This window comes from Nelumbo lutea, chromosome 3 (genome assembly GCF_056320005.1).
Source record: "Nelumbo lutea isolate HS-2025 chromosome 3, American lotus-T2T, whole genome shotgun sequence".
NCBI classification, from domain to species: Eukaryota; Viridiplantae; Streptophyta; class Magnoliopsida; order Proteales; family Nelumbonaceae; genus Nelumbo; species Nelumbo lutea.
In genome coordinates this window covers 87,286,868-87,314,352 of record NC_142686.1, presented here as the reverse complement: position 1 = coordinate 87,314,352, position 27,485 = coordinate 87,286,868, and the positions used below count along the sequence as shown (strand labels likewise).

General features: G+C 37.0%; 1 protein-coding gene across 7 annotated transcripts; it reads right to left on the bottom strand.

Moving 5' to 3' along the window:
• Positions 1 to 3,025: 3,025 nt before the first annotated feature.
• Positions 3,026 to 22,569, bottom strand: LOC148866216 (pyruvate dehydrogenase E1 component subunit beta-3, chloroplastic-like). 7 transcript variants are annotated; one of them, XM_088976833.1, is made up of 8 exons: positions 22,464 to 22,569; positions 22,209 to 22,304; positions 21,955 to 22,061; positions 21,806 to 21,852; positions 8,904 to 8,955; positions 8,572 to 8,642; positions 8,359 to 8,415; positions 3,026 to 4,178 (listed from the first exon to the last, which is right to left on the bottom strand). In XM_088976833.1, the coding sequence occupies exons 2-8, from the start codon at positions 22,300 to 22,302 to the stop codon at positions 3,206 to 3,208; spliced, it is 1,401 nt and encodes a 466-aa protein (XP_088832959.1). In that variant the 5' UTR covers positions 22,303 to 22,304; positions 22,464 to 22,569; the 3' UTR covers positions 3,026 to 3,205. The 7 variants fall into 7 exon arrangements, with proteins under 7 accessions (XP_088832959.1, XP_088832958.1, XP_088832957.1 ...); XM_088976832.1 differs by having other exon boundaries at positions 22,393 to 22,542; XM_088976831.1 differs by lacking the exon at positions 22,464 to 22,569 and having other exon boundaries at positions 22,209 to 22,447.
• Between the last annotated feature and the right edge of the window lie 4,916 nt (positions 22,570 to 27,485).

Here is a 27,485-nt window from a genome sequence, read left to right as displayed (position 1 = left end):
AATATTTTTTCTTTGCATTTCTGTTTTTTTTGGTCTATTGCAACTTATAAGTTTTAATGTTAATACGGCCTTCTTCATTCCTTTTTATTATTTTTTATATACAAGTGTTTTTTATTCTTTGTTTTTTTGTCACTCTTTCTCTCTTCCTCTCTCTTCCTCTCTCTTCCTCTCTTTCTCTCTTTCCCTCTTGATGTTGTAGAGCACATGCACATGATGGACAATCTTTTTGTTGCAGACCATACTAATAGCAACACTTGTTGTAGAGACATCAAATAGATGGCTATGATTCAAAAAAAATTAATTTATTTTTTCTTTATTATTTGAATATTAGATTGATAGGGAATGAAACAAAATTCAAACCAGGTTTCTTATTCTTCCCCTGGTGAAGAGGTTGGTGTTAAAAATGTATTTCGAATTCAAATCAAATTCGAATATTCGATAATTTAGACGAATTCGAATTCGATGTATTGTTTTAAGAAACCTTCAGATATTGAATCAAATTCGAATATACATCTATTTAATCAGGTTCAAATTCAAATCAAGCGGACGCACCCTATTTGGTCGTTTCTAATATTGATGAACGTCTTCCAATCTTTTTACAACTGGCTGGAAGCTGTTCGATAGGAACTTTTTTAGCTAGAAAATTGACAAAATACGTTTTCTGTTACAAGAAGATCGTAGGTCCTTCTACAAACACCATTGGATTAGAATCCTGTTCTGATTTATAAGGACTGCAATCAATGTCTCAACTAAATAGTGCATGGGACCAAAAGACTGACAGATGTAGGGCCCACTTGAAATGTGTGGTATACCAATATACCATGCATTACAACATTCCTACAGGGGATGAGAAAACCAATTCCCATCTTCAGCATAGCTCCTAGTGGCCACGAGCCGAATCCTTCATGAGCTACTCGACTGGTGAAAAGCTCGGTTTTAACTGAGTTTTGAGCCGAGTTCAAGCCCAATTTACAGATTTGATTAATGAATGAGTTGAGCTCGAGCCTAATAGAGTTGAGCTCATGAGGTTCGTGAGCCAAGTTCAAACCCTAAACCCTAAACCCATATATATATAACAAAATTATAGAAAATAATATATAATAAAAATATTATACTTCTTAATTTTTTAAATATCAATTAAAAAATATTTTTTATATATAATTTTTTATTTTTATAAAACCTATTTTTTCAAATCAAACTCGAGCCAAGCTGAATTCAAGCTTATGAGTTTTTGAGTCAAGCCAAACTCGAACTCAATATTCTAATTCAAACCAAGCTCAAGCCTTGTACAACCTTGACGAGCCAAGCTCATATTATTTGACTCAGCCCGGCTTGAATCCACCCCTAGACTCTAGAGAGGGCAAATAAAGGCAAAAAGCCACCATCACAAAAACAATTCCCATTTCCCATGCTCATGATGTGACCTGTTCCACATCTCAAAATCAGGAGTCACCATCAAATGGGTGCTACCTAGTGGATAAGCTCGGCCAATAGTGGATAACCCAATGCCTCATATTCCACATGGAAGTGATACAGAGTGGCTGAATTCGAATGGGCCCACGATCAATATTTTCTACATTTTCAAATATCCCCAAAAAAATTACAAAACTAAGAGGGGTCAAGGAGAGCAAAGAGGAGTTTTGAGTTTTGACATAAGTAGCTCCATTATATATGCCATAGCTTTAACAATAAAAATGATAGGCCAATTGCCAATTCCCCTAGAGTATGCTAATCAAGTAGTCATCATAGGATGGATGCACTTCAATAAGGAAATTAACATTGATGCATCTGTGGGACACCATTGTGAAGTAATGGCTAGGTCTGTTGCATAGGGGTAAAAGCAATTGATACATTAGAAGCAATTGCAGCTAGAGAAGAACCTATTCCTGCAAAGAATAATGGATTGAAATAAGATATGGATTGAGAGATACTGAGCCAAGTATGGATGCCTTACAGGTGTAATTCGCATTTGGTGGCACATCAAAATTTGGACAGAGGCCAATAGGAGGAAGAACACACTAACTCAACATCAGCATCATCTCTCAGGAGGGCAGCCAGGCGGCAGACTTCATAGTTAATAGATGGCATTTGGATAGGAATCAACAAGAGGATGAAAGACACTAGTTCAACCATCAAATAATTTCCCTCAAAGATTTCCAGGGATGTGCTAGCACCTTTCTTATCCTTGTAAAAAAAGTTTAAGAATAACGTACATATAGTATATAGATAAGTCGATGAAACAAGACCCCATTTTATACATTGATTTCGGGCATAGGTTTGACAAGGTGGTTCTAGAACTATACCTGCCAAATGATGGGAACTAACCGAGCATGTAGGAAGAAGTAAAAAGGTAAAAACCATAAAAAAAACATTATTGCATGCCTACAGTTTAAATGCTTACAGGTGCTTGCTAACTGGGTCCAGGGTTGAAACTGATTCTTTTTGGTCTTTTAAGTTTTAATCAAGGTTTTTAAAATCGAATCCGACAGGGAACCGTTCTAGGTCTGGTTCCCAGGTCAAACAGTCCGACCGTTCAAACCAAACGGACAGTCCATTCTGATAAAAAATAAAAAATAAAAAATAAATAAAAAATGGTCAAAACCATTGTCCGGGTTGATGGATCAATGGTTCAACCACCTGGGTCAGCAATTTGGTGGCCAAATCAACGATTTTTTGCCAAAAAATGGTTCTACACTGAAATGGAACTAGTCAGGTGACCGTTCCTGATTTTTTTGGTCCAACCATCCGATCCGGTCCAGTTTTGAAAACATTGCTTTTAACTTACAGAGATGTGAGATCCGAATAGGACCTCAATATGATGGGACCAATGTTTCTGAACCCAGACCCTGCTAACTCTGGTTAAAAACACAAGAATTTAGTCTTCATGCCCTGGTCTAAGCATGGTACCTAGTTAACTTCCCTTTATGTCCGGCCTCAAGCATTAGATCCTCATCCATTGGAGTATTATATGTTTCTTTCCTAGATTAAAACCTAAAAATTATTTTTCATACTTAGGTTTTTAGAGTTTATTCTAAAGAATAGCCTGTAAATAATAATAGGTCAAAAGCACAAAATCTACAAGAATACGTGAAATTGATAAAAGCAATGTCATGAGAAAAAAACAAGAAAAAAACTGCAGATAAAGAAAAATGTTGGTTTGGAAGTAAAAAATAACTTCTAAAACTGAATCTTGGTGCGACTGATGCTACTGACATAGCTGCTCTACAGCAGTCACAATCTGGGCAGGCTGAACGACAGTCCATTCCTCCAATGTCCCAGCATATGGGGTTGGCACATCCTGTGATGAGAGACAAGAAACTGGAGCATCCAAGTAATCATGGAAATTCTCATTGATGGCCGCCGTGAGGCTTGCACCAATCCCACCTGTCCGCATGCACTCTTCCACAATCAGCACACGGTGTGTCTTCTTTACTGAATTTCCTATTGTGTATAGATCAAACGGTTTCAATGACCTGATATCAATAACCTCAGGATCATATCCCTTGTTTACTAGCGTCTTTGCTGCCTGCATGACATGGTACCTCATGCGGGAGTAGGTTAGAATTGTTATATGTTCACCAGGTCTCACCATCTCAGCCGCCTCCAGTGACAGAACATACTCCTCATCTGGGATCCTCTCCTTAAGGTTATAGAGAAGCACATGCTCAAATAATATCACTGGATTTTCACTCCGGATGGCCGCCTTCATCAAACCCTTGGCATTGTAAGGAGTTGAGCAGGCAACCATTTGGATCCCAGGTATTGACTGGAAATATGACTCCAGTCTTTGTGAATGCTCTGCCCCAAGTTGACGTCCAACCCCTCCAGGCCCACGGATGACAATTGGGATTTTGAATTGACCACCTGAGGTGTAGTGGAGCATGCCACAATTGTTGGAAATCTGATTGAATGCCAGAAGAAGGAAGCCCATGTTCATGCCCTCAACTATTGGCCTGAGGCCTGTCATGGCAGCCCCAACAGCCATACCCGTGAAGGAATTCTCAGCAATGGGGGTGTCCAGCACCCTGAGATCCCCATACTTCTTGGCCAGGCCCTTGGTGACCTTGTACGAACCTCCATAGTGTCCCACATCTTCCCCCATGACACACACTCGGGGATCTCTGTCCATTTCTTCTTCTAGACCTTCTCGAAGGGCTTCAAACAGCAAGATCTCATGCCTAGTGATATAAAACAAAAAAAAAAAAAAAAAAACCAATCATCATATCATCTAGCTGACATACACAATGAACCAGTTTTTCGTAGTTAAAGTTTCTCATGAATCATAGAAGAAATAAGAAATGCATAATTTGAAGGAATTTAACCACAATCAGGTAAGGGCCATTACCCAATAATGGTCCCAGATAAACAGGGTCTTGGGAAAGAATTGATGGTCAGCAAACATCTCAACAAAATCAATATAAACTCCTAGTCAAGGTTCAAAGTATTAATACTCTACACACCCATTTTTGTGTATCAAGAGTTTATATTGAGCAAAACTCTTTTTTTTATCTTTTCATTTGGTAATTTGACAGGGGCCTTGTCACATCATTGAAATGATGTAAATACTCTTATTTAGCATATTGGTCACTCTGAAAACCGATTCATATCTGTTGATACACACCAATACGTTTCAATATTTTGAATCTTACTCCTAGTACATCCCAAAACCAGGGAGGATCTTCACCAAGGATATGCCTTTTGGATCCCAGTCCCAAGCTTGACAAGTTAGAAGAGTCAATGGATCATCACTGCCAAATTCATTTCCCAATAGCTTTGGTTTCTCTTAAGTGGGAGATTAAGGGATTCTACCAATCCTTCCCTTGACTCCATGTTGTCCAGACTCCCACCTAATACTGAACATGAGACTCCAAATAAATCTTGGAGATGATTATATCCACAGTCCACACACTTGACTCATAGAATCATCTCACTACATTGCTATCCCAAATATTGCAATGGAGAAGCAAGGAGAGGAAAGTGTGGTAGTATTGAGGTTTTAGGTAGAGAAGAGAAGTGAAACTGGGGAAATTTTGGATTAGACCAAAGGAGGAACAGTTGCTGATCTCTCCCTAAAGAGGGGTAAGAAAGCAAAAAAAATTCAAAGAACTTGCAAATTTGAAAGTCTATTTTAGGAAGGATGGGGGAGGAGAGAAAAGGTAAAAGAAAGAAGAGTGAAGTGGAAAGATTAGCTTGTGGTGTGTCTTATGATAAAGATGAGAGCCACTGGAAAAAGGAGAGAAAGAGAGGGGAACAATAAGTTGGTGGAGAAGTGGTAGGGTCCTTATAAACATTATTAACAAAGATTCTTTGTTGGAATGTGTGGGGTTAGGGAATGCTAAAAAGAGGACAATCAGGAATGTCATGAGAAAAGAGAAACCAAAATGTAGTGCTGTTACAGGAAACAAAACTCTCTGGGTGAACAGAAGATGGATAAGGAGTATATGGGGTAGTAGAGAGTTGAGATGGTCCTATGCCCCATCCTAGGATGCTTTTGGAGTAGTACTTACAATATAGAAAAAAGAAGAATTGGATTGTCAAGAGGAATTAATTGGGAAATTTTTAGTTTTGGTAAAAATGAAAAAGGAGAGTGATGGAAGGGAATGGGTATTAACAAATGTGTATGGCCCTGACTCGTATAGAGACAGAGACCTTTTCTGGGAGGGGCCAAGGTGTATGAGAGGTGACTTCAATGTTATAAGATACACAAGTAAAACAAATAATCCAACTCAAGGAATAAGCACAAGTATGAGAAAATTTAATGCTTTGGTGGAGTCCTTGGAACTATGAGAACCCCACCTCGTTGCAAGCTACTTTTACTTGGTCTAATTTTGCGGAAGTACCAATGTGCTATATAAATCATGATTTAAAATGTCCCTAATTTCCCCAATGAACACTACCAACACCATGTGGAGTACACAAGATAGTTTCCATGGCATATTTCCATTTCCACTTCCATGGGTAGCAATATGAAATTTTACTAGAATCAACATATTCCCCAATGAACACTACCAGCACTAAGTGGAGTACAAGAAAAAAGGGCAGCACAGTTTAAGAGGCTCCCACCAATGCAGGATCTAGTGACGGACACATTGTACACAGCCTTACCTCTGCACATACAGAGAGGTTGTTTCCAAGATTTGAACCTTAGTCACCCATGTTGCAATGGAGCAACCCAACAGTGGCACCAAGGCCCACCCTCATTATGTGGAATAACAATGTTTTTTTTTTTTATAAATTATGTGGAATAACAATGTTATTACCTGCCTAACTTACATGATTACCACCTTGAGCTAGCTCAATGTTCATTTCAAACATGAAGTTAAATATTAGTTTTTGTTTGTGTAATAGATTCTTTGGCTGGTCTATTACAACCATTTACATTTTCTCTGAGTTTAAATTGTGCTTTAACTCATTCTATAATGAAGTTTCGAATCTTAAGGTTTACAGGACGGATTTAGAATGTATTCTTTTGTCTATAACCTTAGTTTCTTAGCTTTGTTTAATGATTTGGAACAAGATAATAATTTAAAAAGGTGTGCCTACACTTCATTTATCATTTTATAAAATATTATTCTATATTTTGCATACTTTACAATGTTTCCACCATGTCTATAATTTGTACAATATTTCCAACATTTTCAACATGTTTCATATATTCAGACGATCAACATTTCCATTAACACCAACATTTTAAACCTAGCTCTAAATTGGATATATTCATGTTCTCAATAGACTGGGAGGATCTATGGGGAAATTTAGTCTTAAAAGCACTACCCAAAGTGACCTCAGATCATTGTCCCCTTTGTCTTGATCAAGAGACTTACCTAGGGGCCCCACCCCCTTCAGATTTGAAAATGTGGTTGGAAGACTCAAAATTTATTGAAAAAATAAAAGGGCGGTGGGTGGACAATGGAATCAATGTCAATAATAAGGGGTGAGATTCATTAAGAAATTGAAGAAATTGAAAGAAGGGATTAAAGAGTTAAACAAAGAAGAATTTGGATGATTAGAAGAGTTAAACAACAGAATGAAAAAAGAACAGAGGAGCTTGATCTTAAGTGTATTAAGGAGGAGATAACAGAGAGGTGGAGGAGGCTAAAGGTGGAATTAGAAGAGATTGCAAGGAATAAATTTCTTGTAGACAAAAATCAAGGTTTGGTTATACGTAATACAAAGTTCTTTCACTCCCTAGAAAATGGGAGAAGGATGTTAGGAGCTCAGAACCAGCAGCCAAACCAATAATACAACACGTGTATTCCAGAAGTAAGAAGAAAGGAGCAACGTCAGAAAATTCAATTGCAAAAGAGATGTAACTACCAAGTCTTGATCTTGATGTAATACTTGGTACATTATCTTTTAATGGGATGAGGTTTGTTGACTGTAAGCAGTAAACTGCGCTTCTAGTGTGCCCTTCTCTTTGTTGTTCACTTTTGTTTGTAAGTCTTGCTAATGTAAACTTTTTATGTTCAAATACATTTTTTTCTGATTTATAAAGCACCGCTTTTATAAATACTGTTCTGCTATTCTATTTCATGCATAGAATATTGGTTTTCATATAGTTCTTCATACCTCTTATATTAGAGCTCTTCTGTTTGACTTCATCCCATTTGGTATCAGAGCCATTGATCCAACGTTCCTTTAAACCCTTGAGCTAATGATCCACAGTTACCCTAAGTTTTGAGCCTTTTGGTCCATATTTCTTCTATAACCTTTTATGTCATTAGACCGTAAGATTAGAATTTAAATCTGCAAACTTTAGAAATATCTTCTGCTCAGATACTACCTAGAACCTTGGCTAGAACCCAAAGACTACAACCTCCTCAGAGATTTCACTTGGCTAGAACCCAAGTTGGATAGACTAGTCACCTACCAATTCCACTAAGGCTAGAACCCTTGAACCGAGGTCGAAGTCGCATTAGACCGAGCAAAGTTAAGGAAAGGCCGTTGAAGTTGACTAGATCATTTAATAGGGAATTCTGATAATATGTCAAAAAGAATAAGTGAACAACTTATAAATCTTAAGTATAAAACATTATATGATTTTAGATGGTATAAGGATGTATTTCTGTCCGAAGTACATAGGCTAACTAATTCAAAAGAAGCCTATTGGAAAGAACAATTTATTTCAGGCCTTCCCCCATTATTCACTGAAAAGGTCAGGAACCACCTCAGAAGTCTAGGAGAAGGGAGAATCGAATAATACCCATTATACGCTTGAGTATCTAATCCAGATAGTATAGCAGATAGGACTGGACTTACGCAATGAATTACGCCTAAAAAGGCAGATCAAAAGAGAGAAAACTAACTCCAAAAAAGAGTTAGGAGATTTATGCTACTAGTTTGGGGTAGGTCCTGAACCTGGCAGTGCTAAACCAGCACATAAAAGGAGAAAATCCAAATTTCACAAAAGAAAACCTGAGAGAAAAGAAAGAAAATTAGAATCCTCCAAAAATAAAAGAGACTATAAGACCACCACTTGCTTTAAGTGTGGAAAAAAAGGGTTATTTTGCTAACAAATGCTTTAAAACCTAAAAAGGTTAATGAATTACGTGAATCTGTAAGAGAGGTTACCTTTGAAGAAGAAAGAGAAAGAGAACCTCTACCTCTACCTCACCAGAAGAGTGTTGTGACAACCAAGGTCTCTGTACATGTAAATATGAAACTAGTATAGAAGATGATTCAAACAGTATTAATATGATCTCTCTAGAAGAAGAACATTTATTAGAAATACTAGAGGATATTCCTGATGAGGAAACCAAGAAAAGGCATTTACTTATGGCAATACATAGTAGATAAAAGAATAAAAAACAAAAATCTAAAAAAGATTTGTTTAAAAAAGAAAATATAATATTGTACAATGAAATTATCAAAAAGGCTCAAGAAACCTCCTCTTGGCCCCCTACCTTGATAGACCTAAAGCAAGAGGTTTGAAATCTCAAAAACGAAGTTAAATCCCTGAAAGAAAGAATTAATATATTAGAATCTTATAAAGATTCCATACACCAAGAAGGATCTAGCAAATCTTCAGAAATAGGAAGTATAGAACCCGCTGCATTTGTGGGAGAGGATGAAGAATTCGTATATTCAATTGAAGAGGTAAAATACCAAAAGTGGTACTCAAAAATAACCATTAAGATTAAAAATTTTAGTTTCTCAGTTATAGCCTTAATCGATTCAGGTGCAAATATAAACTGTATTAGGGAAGGAATTGTGCCTTCCAAATACTTTGAAAAAACTTCCCAACAAGCAAATGCCGCTGATGGAAGGAAGTTGGAAGTTAAATACAAAATCCCTGTTGCCCATATCTGTAACCAAGGAACCTGCTTAAAAACCACGTTTCTTATGGTCAGAAACCTTAGGCAGGATATCATATTAGGAACACCCTTCCTATTATCAATTCTTCCCTACCAAATAGATTCTGTAGGAATTACTACCACTATAGGTGAAATAGTCATCACCTACAAATTCTGCCAAAAGCCAAAAACAACTATAAATACTTTAAGGGAAGGTTTGAAAAATAAAGTCAATTTTATTTCTAAATTGCAATCAGAAATAAAAGAAAAACAATTGGTTAAATCCTTGGAAGATCCAAGAACACAATCGGAAATAGCAAAGTTCCAAACAAGATTGGAAAAAGAAATATGCGCTGAAATTCCCAGTGCATTCTGGCATAAGAAAAGGCATGTGGCAAGTCTTCCTTATGAAGAAGGATACAATGAAGCAAAGATCCCCACTAAAGCTAGACCAATCCAGATGAATAGTAGACTATTAGAAATCTGCAAGAAGGAAATCAAACAATTCTTAGCAAAAGGTCTAATTAATCCAAGTAAATCCCCTTGGAGCTGTCCAATGTTTTATGTAGAAAACGCAGCAGAAATAGAAAGAGTACCAAGGCTAGTGATTAACTATAAACCACTCAACAAAGCCTTGAGGTTGATTAGATATTCATCCCTAATAAGCAAGACCTAATAAACAAGTTATATATGATGCAGAGATATTTTCTAAATTTGACCTAAAATCAGGTTATTGGCAAATCCAAATAAATGAAAAAGATAGATATAAAACAGCTTTTTACAGTTCCTTTTGGGCACTATGAAATGTTATGCCCTTCGGATTAACAAATGCTTCCTCTGAATTCTAGAGAATTATGAATGAGATTTCTACTCCCAATACTCAATTCATTATAGTCTATATAGACGATGTATTGGTATACTCTCCATCTTTGGAATCCCACTAGAAACACTTGAATATATTTCTAAAAATCATGAGAGAAAATGGCTTAGCTGCATCAGCCAAGAATGTGAAACTGTTTCAAACAGAAGTAAGATTTTTGGAATATCAAATATCCAAAGGGAAAATAGTGCCTATTCAGAGAGTGATAGAATTTGCATACAAATTTCCTAATGAAATTAAGGATAAAACCCAACTCCAAAGATTTCTAGGTAGTCTTAACTATGTAGCAGACTACTATGAAGACCTAGCTAGGGACTGACAGCTGCTTCAAAAGAGGCTAAAGAAAAGTCCTCCGGAGTGGAATGATCAGTTCACTCAAACAGTGAGAAGAATAAAGCAGAGGGTAAAAACCCCTCCGTGTCTTAACATCCCTCATCCAGAGACCCCCAAGATCGTAGAAACTGATGCTAGTGAAAGTGGATATGGAGAAATCCTAAAGCAACATAAGAATGGAAAAGATGAAATCATCTGGTTTACTTTTGGTACCTGAAATGAAACCGAAAAACAAATATTCTATTGTTAAAAAAGAAGTGCTAAGCATTGTTTTATGCATCTCAAAATTTCATGGAGATTTGATAAATCAGCATTTTACTTTGCAAATTGATTGTAAATTTGCAAGAGAGATTTTGGAAAAAAGATGTCAAAATTTTGGTTTCAAAACAAATGTTTGCCCGAAGGCAAGCTATTTTATCTATATTTGACTTCAAAATTAAATATATTAAAAGATCTGATAATGCTTTGCCAAATTTCTTGACCAGAGAATTCCTTCAAGGACATCTAATTAAAGATGGCTAGCATGAGACAAGATCTCCCTCCAAGTCCTAATCAAAGGCTGTTAGACAGTGTATGTCCTTAGCTCCAATCAAATTGATGTACTTATTGTCATTTATTTAAATGAATAAAGTGCATAATTGATTCATGTTATTATGGTGTTTCTGTGTAATACCCTTAAACTGGACACTTATGAGACTCGTGTTAGTTTAGAATCTTCACAGCCGTTAGATAGATCTGAGGAGATTTATCCTGCCAAGGCTGACACTGATATGCTGATAAGTTGGTCGGGGTGGCTTGTCTCAGCTGCCAGGGTGAGACCTAAGGTACATGCAGTGTGGGTTTTCTTGAAACCTTGAACCGAACCAAATTCCAGTATTGCCCTGGACCTTGGAGATAAATGGGCAAAACTGGAATATTACACTTGACCCCTAAACTCGATTATGGTACTACACTAGGTGCTAGATTGGGCCATCTTTGATATGCCAATCAGTGAGATCCTTAGAGGGGGTCAAAACCTGGGTATGTTGGGACAGTCCAATAATTCACCTGAGTGGGTGATCATAGTGACAGGATCAGCCCCTTTGTTGGATAAAGTGAATGACCAGGGAATGCACTCTCTCTGATGGAAACCTAAACTGCCGGTAGTGGATTTCAAATGTGTTTGAAATTTGTTTTGCAAAATATGTTTATATAGAGATATACATATATATTATGGTTTCAAATTGTTTGCAAAGGTTTTAATTCCTGGGATCCATGTGAGTAGAGAGTGTAGCACTGTACTTTGCAGCCAAGGGAGATGTCCTCTCTTGCCAGGCAGTGTTTGATCGTTAAGGGCTGAGAGATTAAGTGTAAGACCATTGAGGGTAATGCCTGATGGGCTAATCTTGCATCTGCCCACAATCCTTAGGTTTTCATAAGGTGACTGGATTCAATGACCATTTAGTGTAAATGGCGGGTCCATTAAGAGCCCATGGTGATGGATTCAGGGGTTCACTGTGTCCTACAGTGAATTCGGCCAGGCCTTGTAACAGAGGCTGGGTTGAACCCATGTGGTTGATGTGTAGATCGATGTTAGGGTCCCACGCCATACAAAGAGAGCCAATTTAGCCAGCATATTAAAGGGTAAGTGAGCCATGTGACTTAATGGGCCTAAAGCCCATTTTGAACTAGGCTTAAGTTAGTTAATTAAAAGGGGGCGAAATCTGATTTATAACCTGATTAGGATTAGCTAAAGGATAAGATAAGTCTTATCCATATCCAAATATCAGATTTGGATCAAGAAACTCTCTCCTAATTGGATTAGGAGGCTGATCCAAAGAAGACTATAAATAGGGGGTGAATTCCTCAGTTTTCACACTCAGCAACCTGCAGAATTCTCCCAATTCTTGCTGCCCCTACCCAATTCAATTTCCACCTATGGAACTGATCAAAAAAGGTTCTTGATATAGTTTTTGCTAGAAGAAACAATCTGAAGTCGTTCTCACTAGCCCTTGCTCGATTCTTACTGAAGAATTTAGGCTCTTGTTGAAGAACCATCCTGTTGAGCCTGCTTCACCATACATTATCATCTTCAATGGAGGCGGGTTTTGGTCTTCTCTCTGGGCGTGAACACCTACGTTGAGAGTAATCGTTACTTCGTACCTGGTATATCCCTCTCTTCCCTTTTGGTTTTAGATCTAGTCCGATTTTGATTCAAGAACGAACCTTGAAAGTGCAGTTTTCTAAATTAGGGAATACGATTCCCGGATGGGAGAGAAAGAAATTTTTGAAATTTAGTCCAATCTTCCTATAGGGTTCGGCCATCCATATGATGGATCCCCCATCCCTTCAAAGGCATCAAAGAAGGAGTAATCAGTCAAGCCCACAAACTTATTAGTTCGGGTCAAGCTCTACCAGGACTAATCAGTCCCCCAGTGTTTCTCCCTTAATTAGGGAATCGTCACCAGCAATAGATGAGGCTAATTCAAGCTAGTACATAACCAGTTCTACAGACTTTGTGGTAACAATATCCCACGAAGGAGCAGCCATGGTATCCTCCCATGTTAATCCAAAGGATATGCCCTTCAACAGCTCGCTTCAATATCTTTAAGGAAATCATTTCACAGCGTGTGGTTAAATAAAGACCAAAAATACTCTAACGAGATCCTTCTTCATACGGGTGTTAGACAGTGTATGCCCTTAACTCCAATCAGGTTGATGTATTGATGCATTTATTGTAAATGAATAAAAGTACATAATTGATTCATGTTATATTTGGTGTATTTATGTGTAATTACCCTTAAACTAGACACTTATGAGACTCGTTTTAGTTTAGAATGTTCTCAGTCGTTGGATAGACTTAGTGAAGTTTATCCTGCCAAGGCTAACACTAATGTGCTACCAAGTTGGTTGGGGTAGCTTGCCTCAACTGCCAAGGTTAGACCTGAAGCACATGTAGTGTGTGTTTGTTTGAAACAATAAACCCAGACCATTTTCCAGTTATGCCCTAGACCTTGGAGACTGGTTGGCAAAACTAAAAAGTGACACCTAACCCTAGACTTGATTATGATACTGCATTAGGTGTCGGATTGGACTATATTTGATATGCCAATTAGTGAGATCCTTAAAGGGGGTCAAAACCTGGGTATGTTGGGACAATCTAAGAATTCACTCGAGTGGGTGATCATAGTGACAGGATCATCCCTTTTGTCAGACAAAGTGAACGATTGGGACTGCACTCTCTTTAATGGAAACCAAAATTTGATATTTGTTTTTGCAAAATATATTTATATGATAATATATATTATGTTTTAGGAAAATGCAAAAGATTTTAATTCCCGGGATCCATCCGTGCAAAGAGTGCAATATTGCACCTTGCAGCCAAGGGAGAGGTCATCCCTTGTCAAGCAATATTTGATCATTAAGGGCTGAGAGGTTAAGTGTAAGACCATTTAGGGTCGTTATACCTGATGGGCTAATCTCACTTAAGACCATTGCCCTTGGGCCTTCATAGGATGGTTGGACTCAAGGACCATTTAGTGTAAATGTTGGGCCCATTAAGAGCCCATACTGATGGACTCAAGGGTTCACTGTGCTTGACAATGAATTCGGTCAGGCTTTTTCACAGAAGCTAGGCTGAACCCATATGGACTTATGTGAGGTCATTGTTGGGGTCCCACACCATACAAAGAGAGCCAAATTGACCAACAACTAAAAGGGGATGTGAGCCACTTTCTTAATGGGCCTAAATCCCATAATTAATTGGATTAATTAAGAAGTCACATGGCAGCTTAAGCAGTCATGTGACTTGGGCAAATATGCGTTTGGATAAGGGTTTGGATCAGCCTTTAGGATAAGAGGATAAGTCTTATCCACTTAAAGGGTCCAAATCCAAATAAAGATTTGGATTAGGAAGTTTCTAATTGGATTAGGAGAGCTGATCTTTAAGGCTTATAAATAGATTAGACCTCCAGTTCTCTCCTTCTGTTCTTGCCGCCCTAACCCTAGTTCGACCTCCAGTTCTTGGACTGATAGAGATCAGTTCTAATATCTGATTTTTGCAAGAAAACATCAGATCCATTTCATGCTCACATCCCTTGCTCAATCCAAGCTGTTGGATTGCAATTCTTGCTGAAGGACTGCGTTGCTGAACTGGCTTCAATTCAAGTTGTATCATCTTCAATGGAAGTTGGTTTTGGTACCCTCTTTGGGCGCAAACACCCACTTTGGGAACTACACATGTGGAATCCGTATCAGGTTTCTCCCTTTATTTTGGTTTTAGATCTGGTCCAGTTTGGTGCAAGAACGACCCTTGAAAATGTGATTTTTCTAAAACTAGGAATATGATTCCTGAAATGGTAAAATAAATTTTTGAAATTTCGCCCAACCATCTAGCATGGTTCGATCATCCATATGATGGATTTCTCCTTCAACAGGATCTACTAGAATCCAACACTACTATAGGGACCCTAGTAATCAGAAATAGCTTATTCAAAGCTAGTAATAGTTAAATTCATGATGAAGGCATCATGGGGTGACTCTGGCAAACCGAGATTCATCACTGAGCCAATAGATAGGAGACACTGAATGTTCAATTATTGGGATTATCAGGATGCTTGGTATAAGGTATTTTTTGTTCAAAATTCTATCCTCAAGCATCCGTGGTTCATTCAATTCTCTGAAGAGTTTCAGGGCCCATATCCAGATTGGGTCTATGTTTGGTGGAGTACATGGGGGGATTCAAATGATATCTTCCTCCAAAAAGAATAATTAGATAAATATACAAAATTTGGGCAAGGAAGAAGCTATTTAGAATTCGAACATGTAAAACAGTTTGAATTCTTCAAAACATATCACCAATGGAATTACCATTTGGATGTTTCGTGGATGCCTCGATCAATTGATAGAACCGTTGAAATTAAGTGGTCGGATAAGTTCGACCTCACATCGGCTCTTAAGCCAGTAAAGGAAGACGAGGTTTTTCAAACCCTGTCCGAGTCCTATATGGAAAAGCTTAAAAGCAAGTGTCTTGACCTAGATTGCATTTGAGCTCGGAGAGATGTCCCTTTGGTTCGTAGGAAATATGAAAGAAAAATGCAAGGGAATCTCTAAAGACATCGAGACCGAAAGTGTTCGGTCTCTCAGTCCCCATTAAGGGTCTCAATTATGAAGGAATCTCATTGTTGACAGACATCTCTCCACTTTAAAAAAGGTTCACTCTTATCTTCAACAGTAAGATTCGCCACCCCAATAGATAAAGTCGCATCCACTTCTACAAAAGTTCGTTAAAGATAACGAAACCATCTCAGCCTGTCTAAAAAAGACAAGAGTCGATAAGATAAGCATCTCATCTAAAGGGGCCTCTAGAAATGATCGAATTTAATGAATTGTTTAGGTCAACATCTAATCCAAAAGATAGTCCTAAAGAATGCAGCACCAGTTCTTCCCTTACTAAGTCCATGTCCATAACAAATATGGAAGAAATAAATTATAATAACATAGAAAAATCCCCTCAAAATTGGCCCATACCCAAAATAGCATCATCTAAAATTTACAAAAGGGAAATTTTTAGTCTAAAAACAGACTTCAACATAAGAACTGTAGAAAGAATGATAGCACTAGGAAATGAATCAAAAGATTTCCATCTTATAGATCGGAAAACAATAGAGGCCTATAAGAGAAAAGTTGAGTGTCATTTCATCCATTTTGGCCTAGTACAAGTAGCCATCAAACCCTTGACCCGATTAGGTCTTCAAACGGCTACTTTATCAACTCTAAAAGATTCCAAGCATAATAAATTAAGTGATTCCTTAATAGGAGTATTTGAAGGTAGCCTTAGTCAAGGACCCATATACTTTAATGTGTTCCCTAATTTTACGGTGTCACTAACAAAATGAAACCTTAACACTGAACCAACAAACCCAAGGTTTCAAAATGAAACCATGATTAGAGAATGTAGCGTTAGTCTACAAGGTCTATTTCAAGACCATGAATACTACTTGTCCTAATACCAGGATAACAGGAACAAAGGGAATGACGACTTTGTTCAAAACCAACGCTAGGGATAATGTTACAATTCCTAGGCAAATCTTATGGAAACACGTGAAATTGTCGAATAGTTGGTTAATAGCTAATACTGAGCCACCCAGACCCATGGAGTCCATTGGACTAGCTTCAGTGAACAGGATGGAGACCCTCATACACTGAACCGTTGGATGTAAGATCTTATTTTAGAAGGTAGGTGGATCTGTCAGAACCACCTCGTCCCCCTCCGAGCATAATATATGCTACATACGAAACACCAATAGTCAATACATCACCGTTGGCTTATCATACAACCCAAAACCAAGTCCCTTCTGTAAGATCTTATGAACCAACAAAACCAATTTTGAAATAAACGTCTTAGAAATTGAAGAAGAATTTCAAATAGATAAAGACCTTATTAGGTTAGATTTCAATTCTCAAACCATAAGAAAGAAATAATTCTTTGAAAACTTCTCTAAATCTTAGAGAGATCGTACTAGAGAACTCTGGTACGAAGATATGATAGAAGCAAAGGAAAATATTCCTTTCTGGGAGTGGTATGAACAACAAAAGCAGTTTAAAAATACAAAGCCCCAAGAAGAAGAATTAGATTTATGTGTTACTAATAAATTGTCTAGAGCATGGAAGATTGTTTCTACAGGTAAAATTGTAGAATCAGTACATTCTCCTTTAGAAGCAACAAAGATAGGAAAAGACGAGCTAATAGCTAGTCCAATAAAGAATTCTTCAGCAATCAAAGAAGCTGAAAAGGTGATACCAGAACATTATTCCCAAACTTTGAAAAGCACTTACAATCCTTCCTTGAAGAAAAAAGAGTGATTCACCAGAGTTCCTGCCCTCATACTCCCCAACAAAATGGGTGTTGAAGAGGAAAGGTAGACATGTGATTGAAGTTGCCAAAGGCTTGTTATTGCAAATGCATGTTCCAACTCGGTTTTAGGGGGGATGCTAGTTAAACAATTATATATCTTGTTAATAAACTTCCCTTGCGGACCCTGCACCTCCAGTCTCCTCATTAGCTTTTTTTTCCTGATAAAGATACATTCCATCTTTCTCCCAAGGTTTTTGGGTGGGTCTGCTTTGTCTATGACATGAGTCCTTCTAGAATGAAATTTGATCCAAAGTCTATCAAGTATGTCTTCTTGGAGTATTCTTCAGTCCAAAAGGGGTATCGTTGTTATGAACCTTGTTCTGAAAAACGGTATGTGTCCAAAGATGCCACATTCTTTGAGTCTACTCCCTTCTTCCCCGTCTCTCGTCCTTCTCTTTAGGGGGAGAATGTTAGTGAAGATCAGACTCCTTTTTGTATGTTGATTCCTACAACTGATGTTGTCAATCCTTCTTCTCCTCCTCCCTGTGGTAGCAGTAGTCCTCCTCCTGTGCCTCCTCCCATCCCTCAGCCTTGGCATCAGTGGTTCATCAGACAAAAAAAGAGGATGACTCCAGAGATTGAATGTCCATTACAATTTGACCTCCCGGACTTGGGTGATTTGGATTTTGAACCTCTTCCTGCTTCCGATGCATGTGTTGAATCTGTTGTTGAGCCTCCTCTTGTAGATTTTGACCTTAACCTTCCTATTGCAATTCGTAAAGCAAGATGGACATGTGCTAAGCATCCTATTTCAAACTATGTCTCTTATGATACTTTATCACCCTCTTATTGTGCCTATATCTCTTCTATTGCTTCTGTTTTTATCCATCACAATGTTACTAAGGCAGTGCGGTTTCCTCATTGGAAGAATGCTATGAACCAGGAAATGGAGGCACTTGAAAAAACCAAACATGGGAAACTACATAGTTTTCAAGGCGCCAAGGCGAGGCTAGGCGACCACAAGGCACCTAGTCACCTAGGCGTTGGAATTTTAAAATGTTAATTTTCTTGAGATTTTACTTTATCTATGCTTCTCTAAGCTATTTTATTGGTTTTGTGTGCTAACCAACAAGCATGTACACTAACCATTAACTCTATAAATCATTCAAATGAGTATAAATTTCATATAACTAGCAAGCACGTACACTAACTATCCAGCATGTACACTAACTATTAACTGAAAAAAATAAATAAATAAGTGTAGGAACTAGGAAGGGATTAGAGGAGTAAAGGGGCGGAAGAAAAAGAGGAAGAAGAAGTATAGGGGATTAGGGGTAGGGAGGAGTATAGGCCCCTATTTTTTCAAAAAAAAAAGGGACTGAGATTATCGATTGAGAACAGTCAGGGGCGAAGAGGAGTATAGGGGCAGTGCCCTTGTTTGTTCAAAAAAAAGGGACTGAGACTAAGACTAGCGACTGAGAACAATCAGGGGCAGAAGAAGAAGAATGAGTGGAGTTGTGGAGGAAGGGAGGAGTATAGGGGCGGAGCCCCTGTTTTTTCGAAAAACAAAAAAAAAAAAAAGAAAAAAAATGACAAAAGTTGGGCTGGAAGAAGAAGAAGAAGAACTAAATTGCTAAAGCTGAGGTGTAATGGACTTGGGGTGGAGCATGAAGTTTTCGGTTCTCCTCCCTCTCCAATCGAATCGAAAAAACCCTTATGTTATGCATAAATAAAAGAAAAAGGCTTTGTACTACTGTCTTAATAATAAAATGATAGCATGTAATTGGTTTTATTTTAAAAGAATAAAACATTTAATAAAATATCAAAATAATAAATTAAAAAAAATTATTAGATGTATGTAGGCGCCCAATTAAGTCTCTAGGCAGGCACCTAGTATACAAAATCTAGGGCATTTGGGCGAGGCGACCATGGAAAACCCGCCTAGGCGTCGCCTTAACAACTATGGGAAATTATTTCTCTTTATAGGCAAAGTTCCTGTTAGATGCAAGTGGGTTTACACAATGAAACATAAAGTTAATGGCTTAATTCAAAGGTATAAAGCTCGACTTGTGGCAAAAGGGTACACTCAGTTTTACGGCATTGATTACCAAGAAACGTTTGCTCTAGTAGTTTTACACAATGAAACATAAAGTTGATGGCTCAATTGAAAGGTATAAAGCTCGACTTGTGGCAAAATGGTACACTCAGTTTTACGGCATTGATTACCAAGAAACGTTTGCTCTAGTAGCCAATATGAATTCAATCCAAGCTATCATGTCTCTTGCTGCCCATTATTTTTGGTCCTTGTATCAAATAGATGTTAATAATGCCTTCCTTAATAGAGACCTTCAAGAAAAAGTTTACATGAAACTTTCTCCAGGAGTGAACATCCCTAGGAGTGAAGGAAAGGTTTGTCGTTTGAAGAAATCCCTTTATGGCCTTAAACAGTCTCCTAGAGTTTGGTTTGATAGATTCAAGAAAGTTGTCTTAAAAATTGGCTTCTCACAATCACAAGTTGATTATACCCTGTTTATTAGGAGAGCAAATGGAAAAATAACTATGTTGATAGTATATCTCGATGATATTGTTATCACAGGGAATGATATCTCCGGGATTACTAAACTGAAGTCTTTCCTTGCTACTGAATTTGAAATTAAGGATCTCAAAAATCTTTGGTATTTCCTAGGGATTGAGGTCGCAAAGTCAAAGAAAGGCATTTATATTTCTCAGAAGAAATATGTCTTTGATTTGCTTGAGGAGGTAGGAAAATTAGATTGTAAACTGGTTGAAACTCTAATTGATCCCAATCATAAGTTGGGAGTTGATGATGGAGATGTCCTTCCTGACAAAAGTGTGCATCAAAGACTTGTCGATCACCTTCTCTACTTGTGTCTAACTAGACCAGATATATCATATGCTGTAAGTGTGGTCAGTCAATACATGCACATGCCTAGATCATTTTATATGCAAACAGTGAATTGAATACTTGCCTATTTGAAGGGATGTCCAAGAAAGGGAATGTTGTATTCTAATCGTGAGCATCTGAAGGTAGAGGCCTATTCTAATGCTAACTGGGTAGGTTCTATTGATGATAGGCGGTCTACTTCTGGCCATTGTACCTTGGTGGGTGGTAATGTTGTATCTTGGAGAAACAAGAAGCAATCAGTTGTGGCTCAATCTAATGTAGAGGCAAAGTACAGAGCTATGGCACATGGTGTCTCAAAATGGTTGTGACTGAAGAATTCATTGACAGAAATGGGAGTGCAGATTGATACTCCAATGATATTATATTATGACAATCAAGTTGCCATAAACATAGCCCACAATCCTGTATAACATGATCGTACAAAACATATAGAGGTTGATTGACATTTCATTAGAGAAAGAATTGCCAGTTAAAATATTTGTCTACCTTATGTGAGGTCTGAAGATCAATTGGTTGATTGTCTTACTAAAGGTGTTTCCAAATGAAAGCTCGATAACAATTAGAACAAACTATGCATGATAAATATCTATGCTCAGCTTGAGGGGGAGAGTTAAGAGTGTGATGGCATTTCTGTCCTTTTATGAATATTTGTATTTGGGCACCTATTCAAGGGCACCTTTGTTATTTTGCTTGTGAAGTAAAATGATCTCTTGGTGTGAACAGTAACACACCAAGCATTCTCCACACTTCCTTCTTCTTCTTCTTCTTCTCTTCTTCTTCTTCTCAACATCTCTAAACCTTCCAACTTGATGAAATCAAGCATTTCAATCCAACCTACGATTAACCCCCAAAATAAAACTGCGAAGAATTCGGGCCAGCCAATCGGAGTTTTTGTAACAACTTATTTAAATCTACTGTTGCACAATGAAGAAGCCAACAACAAATTTCTTCCTGAACTAAGGCATGAAAACTTCTCGTCCTTACGGCTGTGTTTGGAAGCGTGTAAAACGTCATCGATGTAAAAGCTCATCGATGACATTTCACACTGAACTGTTTGAAAATGTGAACCGTTAAGCATAGAAAAACGTGCAATCGATGTAGTTTTTACATTGATAATTGACGTAAAACCTCATCATAAGTGACGTTGTACTTTGATTTATGATGTAAAACTCCACTCCATCCAAACGTAGACAAATCTGAACTGGAGTGGAGTTTTACATCGATCTTGATTTACACTCCAAACAAACACAAGACTAAACCGGTGGTGAGGTTTTACACCGATTCCAAACGCAGCACAATGCAATCAGACCAACTGACAGCTGTAACTACAATAAACAAATCCAATAACACAGTTTGTTGTCACAGTAGGACTCATCATCATCACCATCATCTCAGCCTCACCCCAACTATATGGGGTCGGCTGTTGTCACGGCAGGACTAACCAAACAAAAGAAGAAATTCAGGTCTTCACAGCAAGAATCAAAATAATAGAACAGTCAAAAGATGCATGGACATAACCAACCAAAAAAAAAGTTTACCCTCCGATCTTAGATGCTGCAGAAGCCGTAGACTTATCTGTTTTGGCCTAAACAAGAAATAAATTAAAAAAGAAAAACACCATCAATAAGAAAGCCCCAGTTTTTATAAAATCCAAAGGAAATGCTAGACAGAGTAGTAGATGTTTAACTGCAACTGCGTTAGTAACCAATCTACTAGCGCTGCGAGCTCTAGCATTAGATGCAAAAACTGCCAACCTTCTATCAGATCTGTCAACCAGAAAACCTCCCTTCCTCTCTGAAACCCATAACAAAAGCACATTATAATCCCGCCGAATAAATAGATAAAAAAGGAACCGTAACTTCTAGAGATATTTGAACCTCTATACCCATCAGAATCGGAAGTGCCAAAACAATAGATGGATATAGAGAGAGAGAATCAGACCTAGAAGAAATTTGACGGTGGGGAGCTGAGCTCCCTTGGAATCGAAAGCAGCGGACGATGAGAGAGCTGCTGTTGCTACGACTCCCTGCAACATCACTGCCATTTACAAATGAGAAAGGGAGAAAGAGGAAGAGAAGAGGAGAAGAGGCGAATTGAGATCTTATAGACGAAAGGGAGTTCACACAGAGTTGAAGAGAAGTGCTGAAGGGGCGGAGAGACTTAAGGGAGGAAGGAGGAGGCGTTGGATGCCCGTACACTGTTGTGTCCCTCTCTTATGTTATTAACTTGCTATAACGCCTTCCGCTTCCCAATCAAAACCGGTGACAGTCCACTGAACTTCGTTAGTCCCCCGCACTTTTATATTCTAGCAATTTACCCGACTCATGGGATTAAAATTATTAAATTACCCTTCTAAGATGATGGTAATGATAATGAAATAAACCAATAAAGCACAAATCATTCTCAACACATCCTCACGATAATTTTTTTTTGTTGAAAGAAAGTGAGAGAAACGTGTAAGATTTAAGATTTTAGAAAAAAAAAACCCTAAATCAAAAGAACAAAATTGTATTGTAAAATAATATACGGATATTTTGGGGTTTTAAAACGTTTAATGGAATACCCGAATACTAAACTGAGGACAAGGGCAAAGTGGTGGTGTCAAAAATTCAGAGGGTCATTGTAGCAAAACAAAGTACAGGGTGGTTATTAAATTACCCATATAGATTCCTTGATGGTAATGAATAATGATAATGAAATTAACCACTAAAGCACACATCATTCTCAGGATATCCTCAAGATAACCTTCAAGAAAGTGAGAAAAACATATAAGCTCAGTTTGAAAAGAGTATAAATGCAAATATGTAAAGCACAAAACCTTATATTTTATATTATTTTGTATATATTTATATTTTAACAAAAACCTAAATCAAAAGAACAAAATGGTCTTATAAAATAATATAAGAATATTTTGGGGTTTTAAAACGTTTAATGGAATTCCCCGATACCCTACGAAGTTAATTAAAGACTAACGACAAGGGCAAAGTGTTGGTATAAAAAATTCAGAGGGTCATTGTTGTAAAACAAAGTACAATACCCAAAATGATATAACCGATATTAACGGCCATTTAATTGTAGAAAGTCACACACGGACAAAATCCCCATCTTTGTTTTGTCGCCTGCTTCCGTGTTATCTCTCTCCCTCCCAATTCTTACCCTTCTCTCTTTCTGTGTGACAATGGGATCCAAGCCTCGGAGTTTAACCCAATATTTTGGATTTGGTTATGCTTGAATCGCCATTTTTTTTTTTGTAAATATATATGGAAAAGGCCAAAACACCGCTGACTCCAATAATTGAACCGATGAACTATTCAACCCGATCAGTAATTTGTGCGTCTCAATTCAAAATTAATTAAAAAAAATGATGAAAAGGACATTTTTAATCCCAAAGTGATAAAGAACAGGCAAATTTTTTTTTTATGTTTTTCATCATAACATTATAAATCAATACCATAAGAAAGTAATTATTAATTGGGCAAATTTCTTAAACTATCCTTGTAGTTTAAATAATTGAATAACTCTACTTTTGTTGTTTATATGTTGTTTTAGAGTATTCCTAAGTTTTCTAACAATTGATTAAGCCTTTTTTGTCATTAACATTTGTTAACAAAAAAATGAAAAAGACTATTTTACCCATTATTTTTCTTCAATTTTTTAAAATAAAACGTTAATATCAGTAGATTAAAACCACTATAATTCAATAAAATCAACTGATAGAATCTTCGTTTCAGCTGCCGCCGACTACGTTCATTGAGAATAGAACGGAATCACATCCTTGAATATGAACGGATTGACAGACCTTCAACCTGTTAGCTTACTTCCAATTTGGGGCATTATCGTATTAGTATTGGCCAGAGGGGATACGAGATACGCTATGACTAAACTCGTATTCCCTGAATTGCACGTATTGGAGTGATTTGCCTTCATATTGGCCCGTATCGTGATGTATCAGAACGATATGCACTGATACGGCCGATACGGATCAACGTGTTTCTTGCGCACGCGTTTATTTGTAAAAAGTTGTGCCTAGCATGATTTGAACACAAATCACCCATCACAAAAGCCTTAAATGCACACTTCATCCATTAAACCAATTTTCATCTTATGAAATCAAATAAAATAAAGTTTCTTTCTATTCTAGTGTCCACATGTAATGCAAAAAAAATTACATTTGTGTTTAACAATTCCAACAAAATAAAAAAATAATATTCAAAACTAATATTTTATAAACTAATAGAATAAATAATTTCTAAAATCCACATTTATATCAAAATTTTATTTAATCTCAAAAAATATATACAAAAAAGATATTAATAATAGAATAATTATTTTAGTAACTAATATTTATAAATTTGAACATGGCATTATCTTAAAATTTTATAAATTATTAATTAATATTTTAATTTGAACTAAATAAAAGTATATATATTATTTATAAAAATAAAAATATTATTTACAAAAACTTCAAGAATATAATATAAATTGAATTTGTCAAATCCATTTATCTACATTTATATAAAAAATGATTTTTGTATCTCAAAATTTATGGAAATAAAAATATTAATAATGGAAAAAATATTTTAGTAGTTAAAAATTATTAATTTCCATATGATGTGTATCTTAAAAATTTAATATATTTGATATATTTTAAGTTAATATTATATATTATTATAAATTTTTAATTTATATTTTAATTACATTTTATAATAACATGTATTGTTAACAAAACATTTGAGAATTATTTTTTGGTTGACTTTCGGTTAATATTAAAAATTAAAAATAGTAAAATAGAAAATAATTGACATAATAATTCACATATAATAGTTGCATATGTTTTGTACCTTGAAATTCAATAGAAAATAACATAATATTAGCTTTGTGCGTGTATTAATTTTTAATATATATATATATATGTTCCAAGATTCTTGATTGATACAATATTGATATAATTTTATGATTTCTTTGCATCCCACTATATTAATTGTAATACATTTATTCACATATACCTTTAGAATATACATTTTCTATGTATCTATACATTAATTATGGCTATTTTGATCTTAAAAATAATATTATAAATATGTTTATGGAATTTATATACATCTTTTGGCATATCCATATTTTTCGTCCGTATCCATATGTTTCTAAAATGTATCCGTATCCATATCCGTATCCGAGTGGTCTGATATGATACCTGATACCCCATACTTTGCTTCACCCTCCTCAAGTTCAAGTGCAGGTCATCTCATCTACGATGGGGGGCTTCAATAAATGCATTTTAGCATGGCAACAGCTAGCCAACAAGGTGGAGGTGGGAGTTTTGGTAATGGAAAAATGGGCCCTCACAATTAAGTATTCAAGTTCCACCATGCAGGGGAGGATCTAGCAACGTTCGGTGAGGGGGAGTTGAATTAGGGGGGAGCTAGATCAAGCCACGTTGAATCTCTCGGCCTTCCCTCTCTATCTCCTAGTTGTGAAACCCTAGTTGCACCAAACCTAGTTGTACATAACCGGATAACCCCAATATCATCATCACAAAAATCTTGCGATGAATAGGGTCCACATCAGAGACCTTACGAATGTGATCTATGGCATCAAAATGCTTACCGAAAACTTCTTAAAGGAGATCGATGAGTTGATCTTTGGAGAAAGGTCAGTATCATCATCACCTTCGTTGGCACCATCTCTATCAGTGTTTGTTGCCGATGGTGTTGGAGTTGCCTCCCTTGTAGCTATTGGATTTTAATCTCATTAGAGATTGAGATTAAATCCAATGGGTTTGATTGGTCAATTACATGAGAAATTGCACATGCACACTTGTTTTAGAAAACAACTTTTCTCTTACTAAAACCAGTTTTGAACTTGTCCCACATTGGATATTTACAAGTTCTGTTTTGGGTTTTTTAACAGAAGATGAGAGTATGGAGACCCGATACTACACAACGCGTGTGCACGCGTGCGCGCACGCGTGTGAGGTGCTTTAGAGGCACACTTTGCTCACACTTCGCATGCACCCGCATGGCTCGTGAAGGGTGGCTTTGGTTTTGGTGCGACGCTGACTGTTGATCACTGATGTGATCAACGATCACGATTCGATCAGGTGTGATCAAGAGGCACAATTCAAAGTTAACAGTCATTAACTGTTAACTACCTTTTAAACAGTCACAATGTTTGAAATTGTGACTGTTCAAGGAGCTTACTCTGAACCAACACCTACCTTTTCTTCATAACTCTTCAAAAATTATTTAAGGGGCATGAATCAGACATCTCACACACAACAATTTTGAAATTCACTTTCTCTCTCTCTCTCAGTTCGATCTACTACAGTCTCACATAAGGTTTCTTCGGAGACTCTTCAACTTTGCTGGTTGCAGATCCTCGCTCAAGGCTCTGTTGTATCCTAGGAACGGATTTGCTTGTAACCCAACAACAAACTAAATGAAAACTAAGTAGGGGCAAATAACATTCTAAAGATAGTGTCTTCAGACGTGCCTCAGAGCTTTTTCTCTAAGTTTCAGTGACCCCATTTCCCAATAATTTTATAATGTTATTCTACAATGGAGGCGGAAGCAAGAATGACTTCAATCAAGATGATGAACCAAGATCTTGTTTGATTGGACTAGTTCGATGGAGCAAATTTCAGTCGGTGGCAAGATAAGATGATATTTATTCTAACCACTCTAAAACTGTACTATCTCTTGGATCTGAATCTGTAATCACTTCTTGAACCCACTGACAAAGACTTAGAAAAAACGACGAAGGAAAGAGCAAAACGAGAAGAGGATTAACTTCTGTGCCACAAACACATATTGAATGCCTTATCAGACCGGCTCTACGACTTCTACAAGGAACTTACATCTCCAAAAGAAATACGGAAGGCTTTGGAATTCAAATACAATGTGCAAGAAGCAGATACGAATAATTATCTTATTGCAAAATACTTTGACTTCACCATGAATGACTATAAGCCCATACTGGAGCAAGTTCATGAACTACAGGTGATAGTCAACAAAATTCAATCCATTGATATCATTCTTCATGAATCTTTCCAAGTAGAAGTAATCATTGCTAAGCTTCCACCCTCTTGGAAGGATTACATGAAGAAGTTTCTACACAAGACTGAAGAACTTACCTTGGAGCAAATTCAGTAACACCTTTGTATTGAAGAAGAGTCTCGGATTAGAGACAGTAGGGATAAGACCATGGTCGGTATGCTGA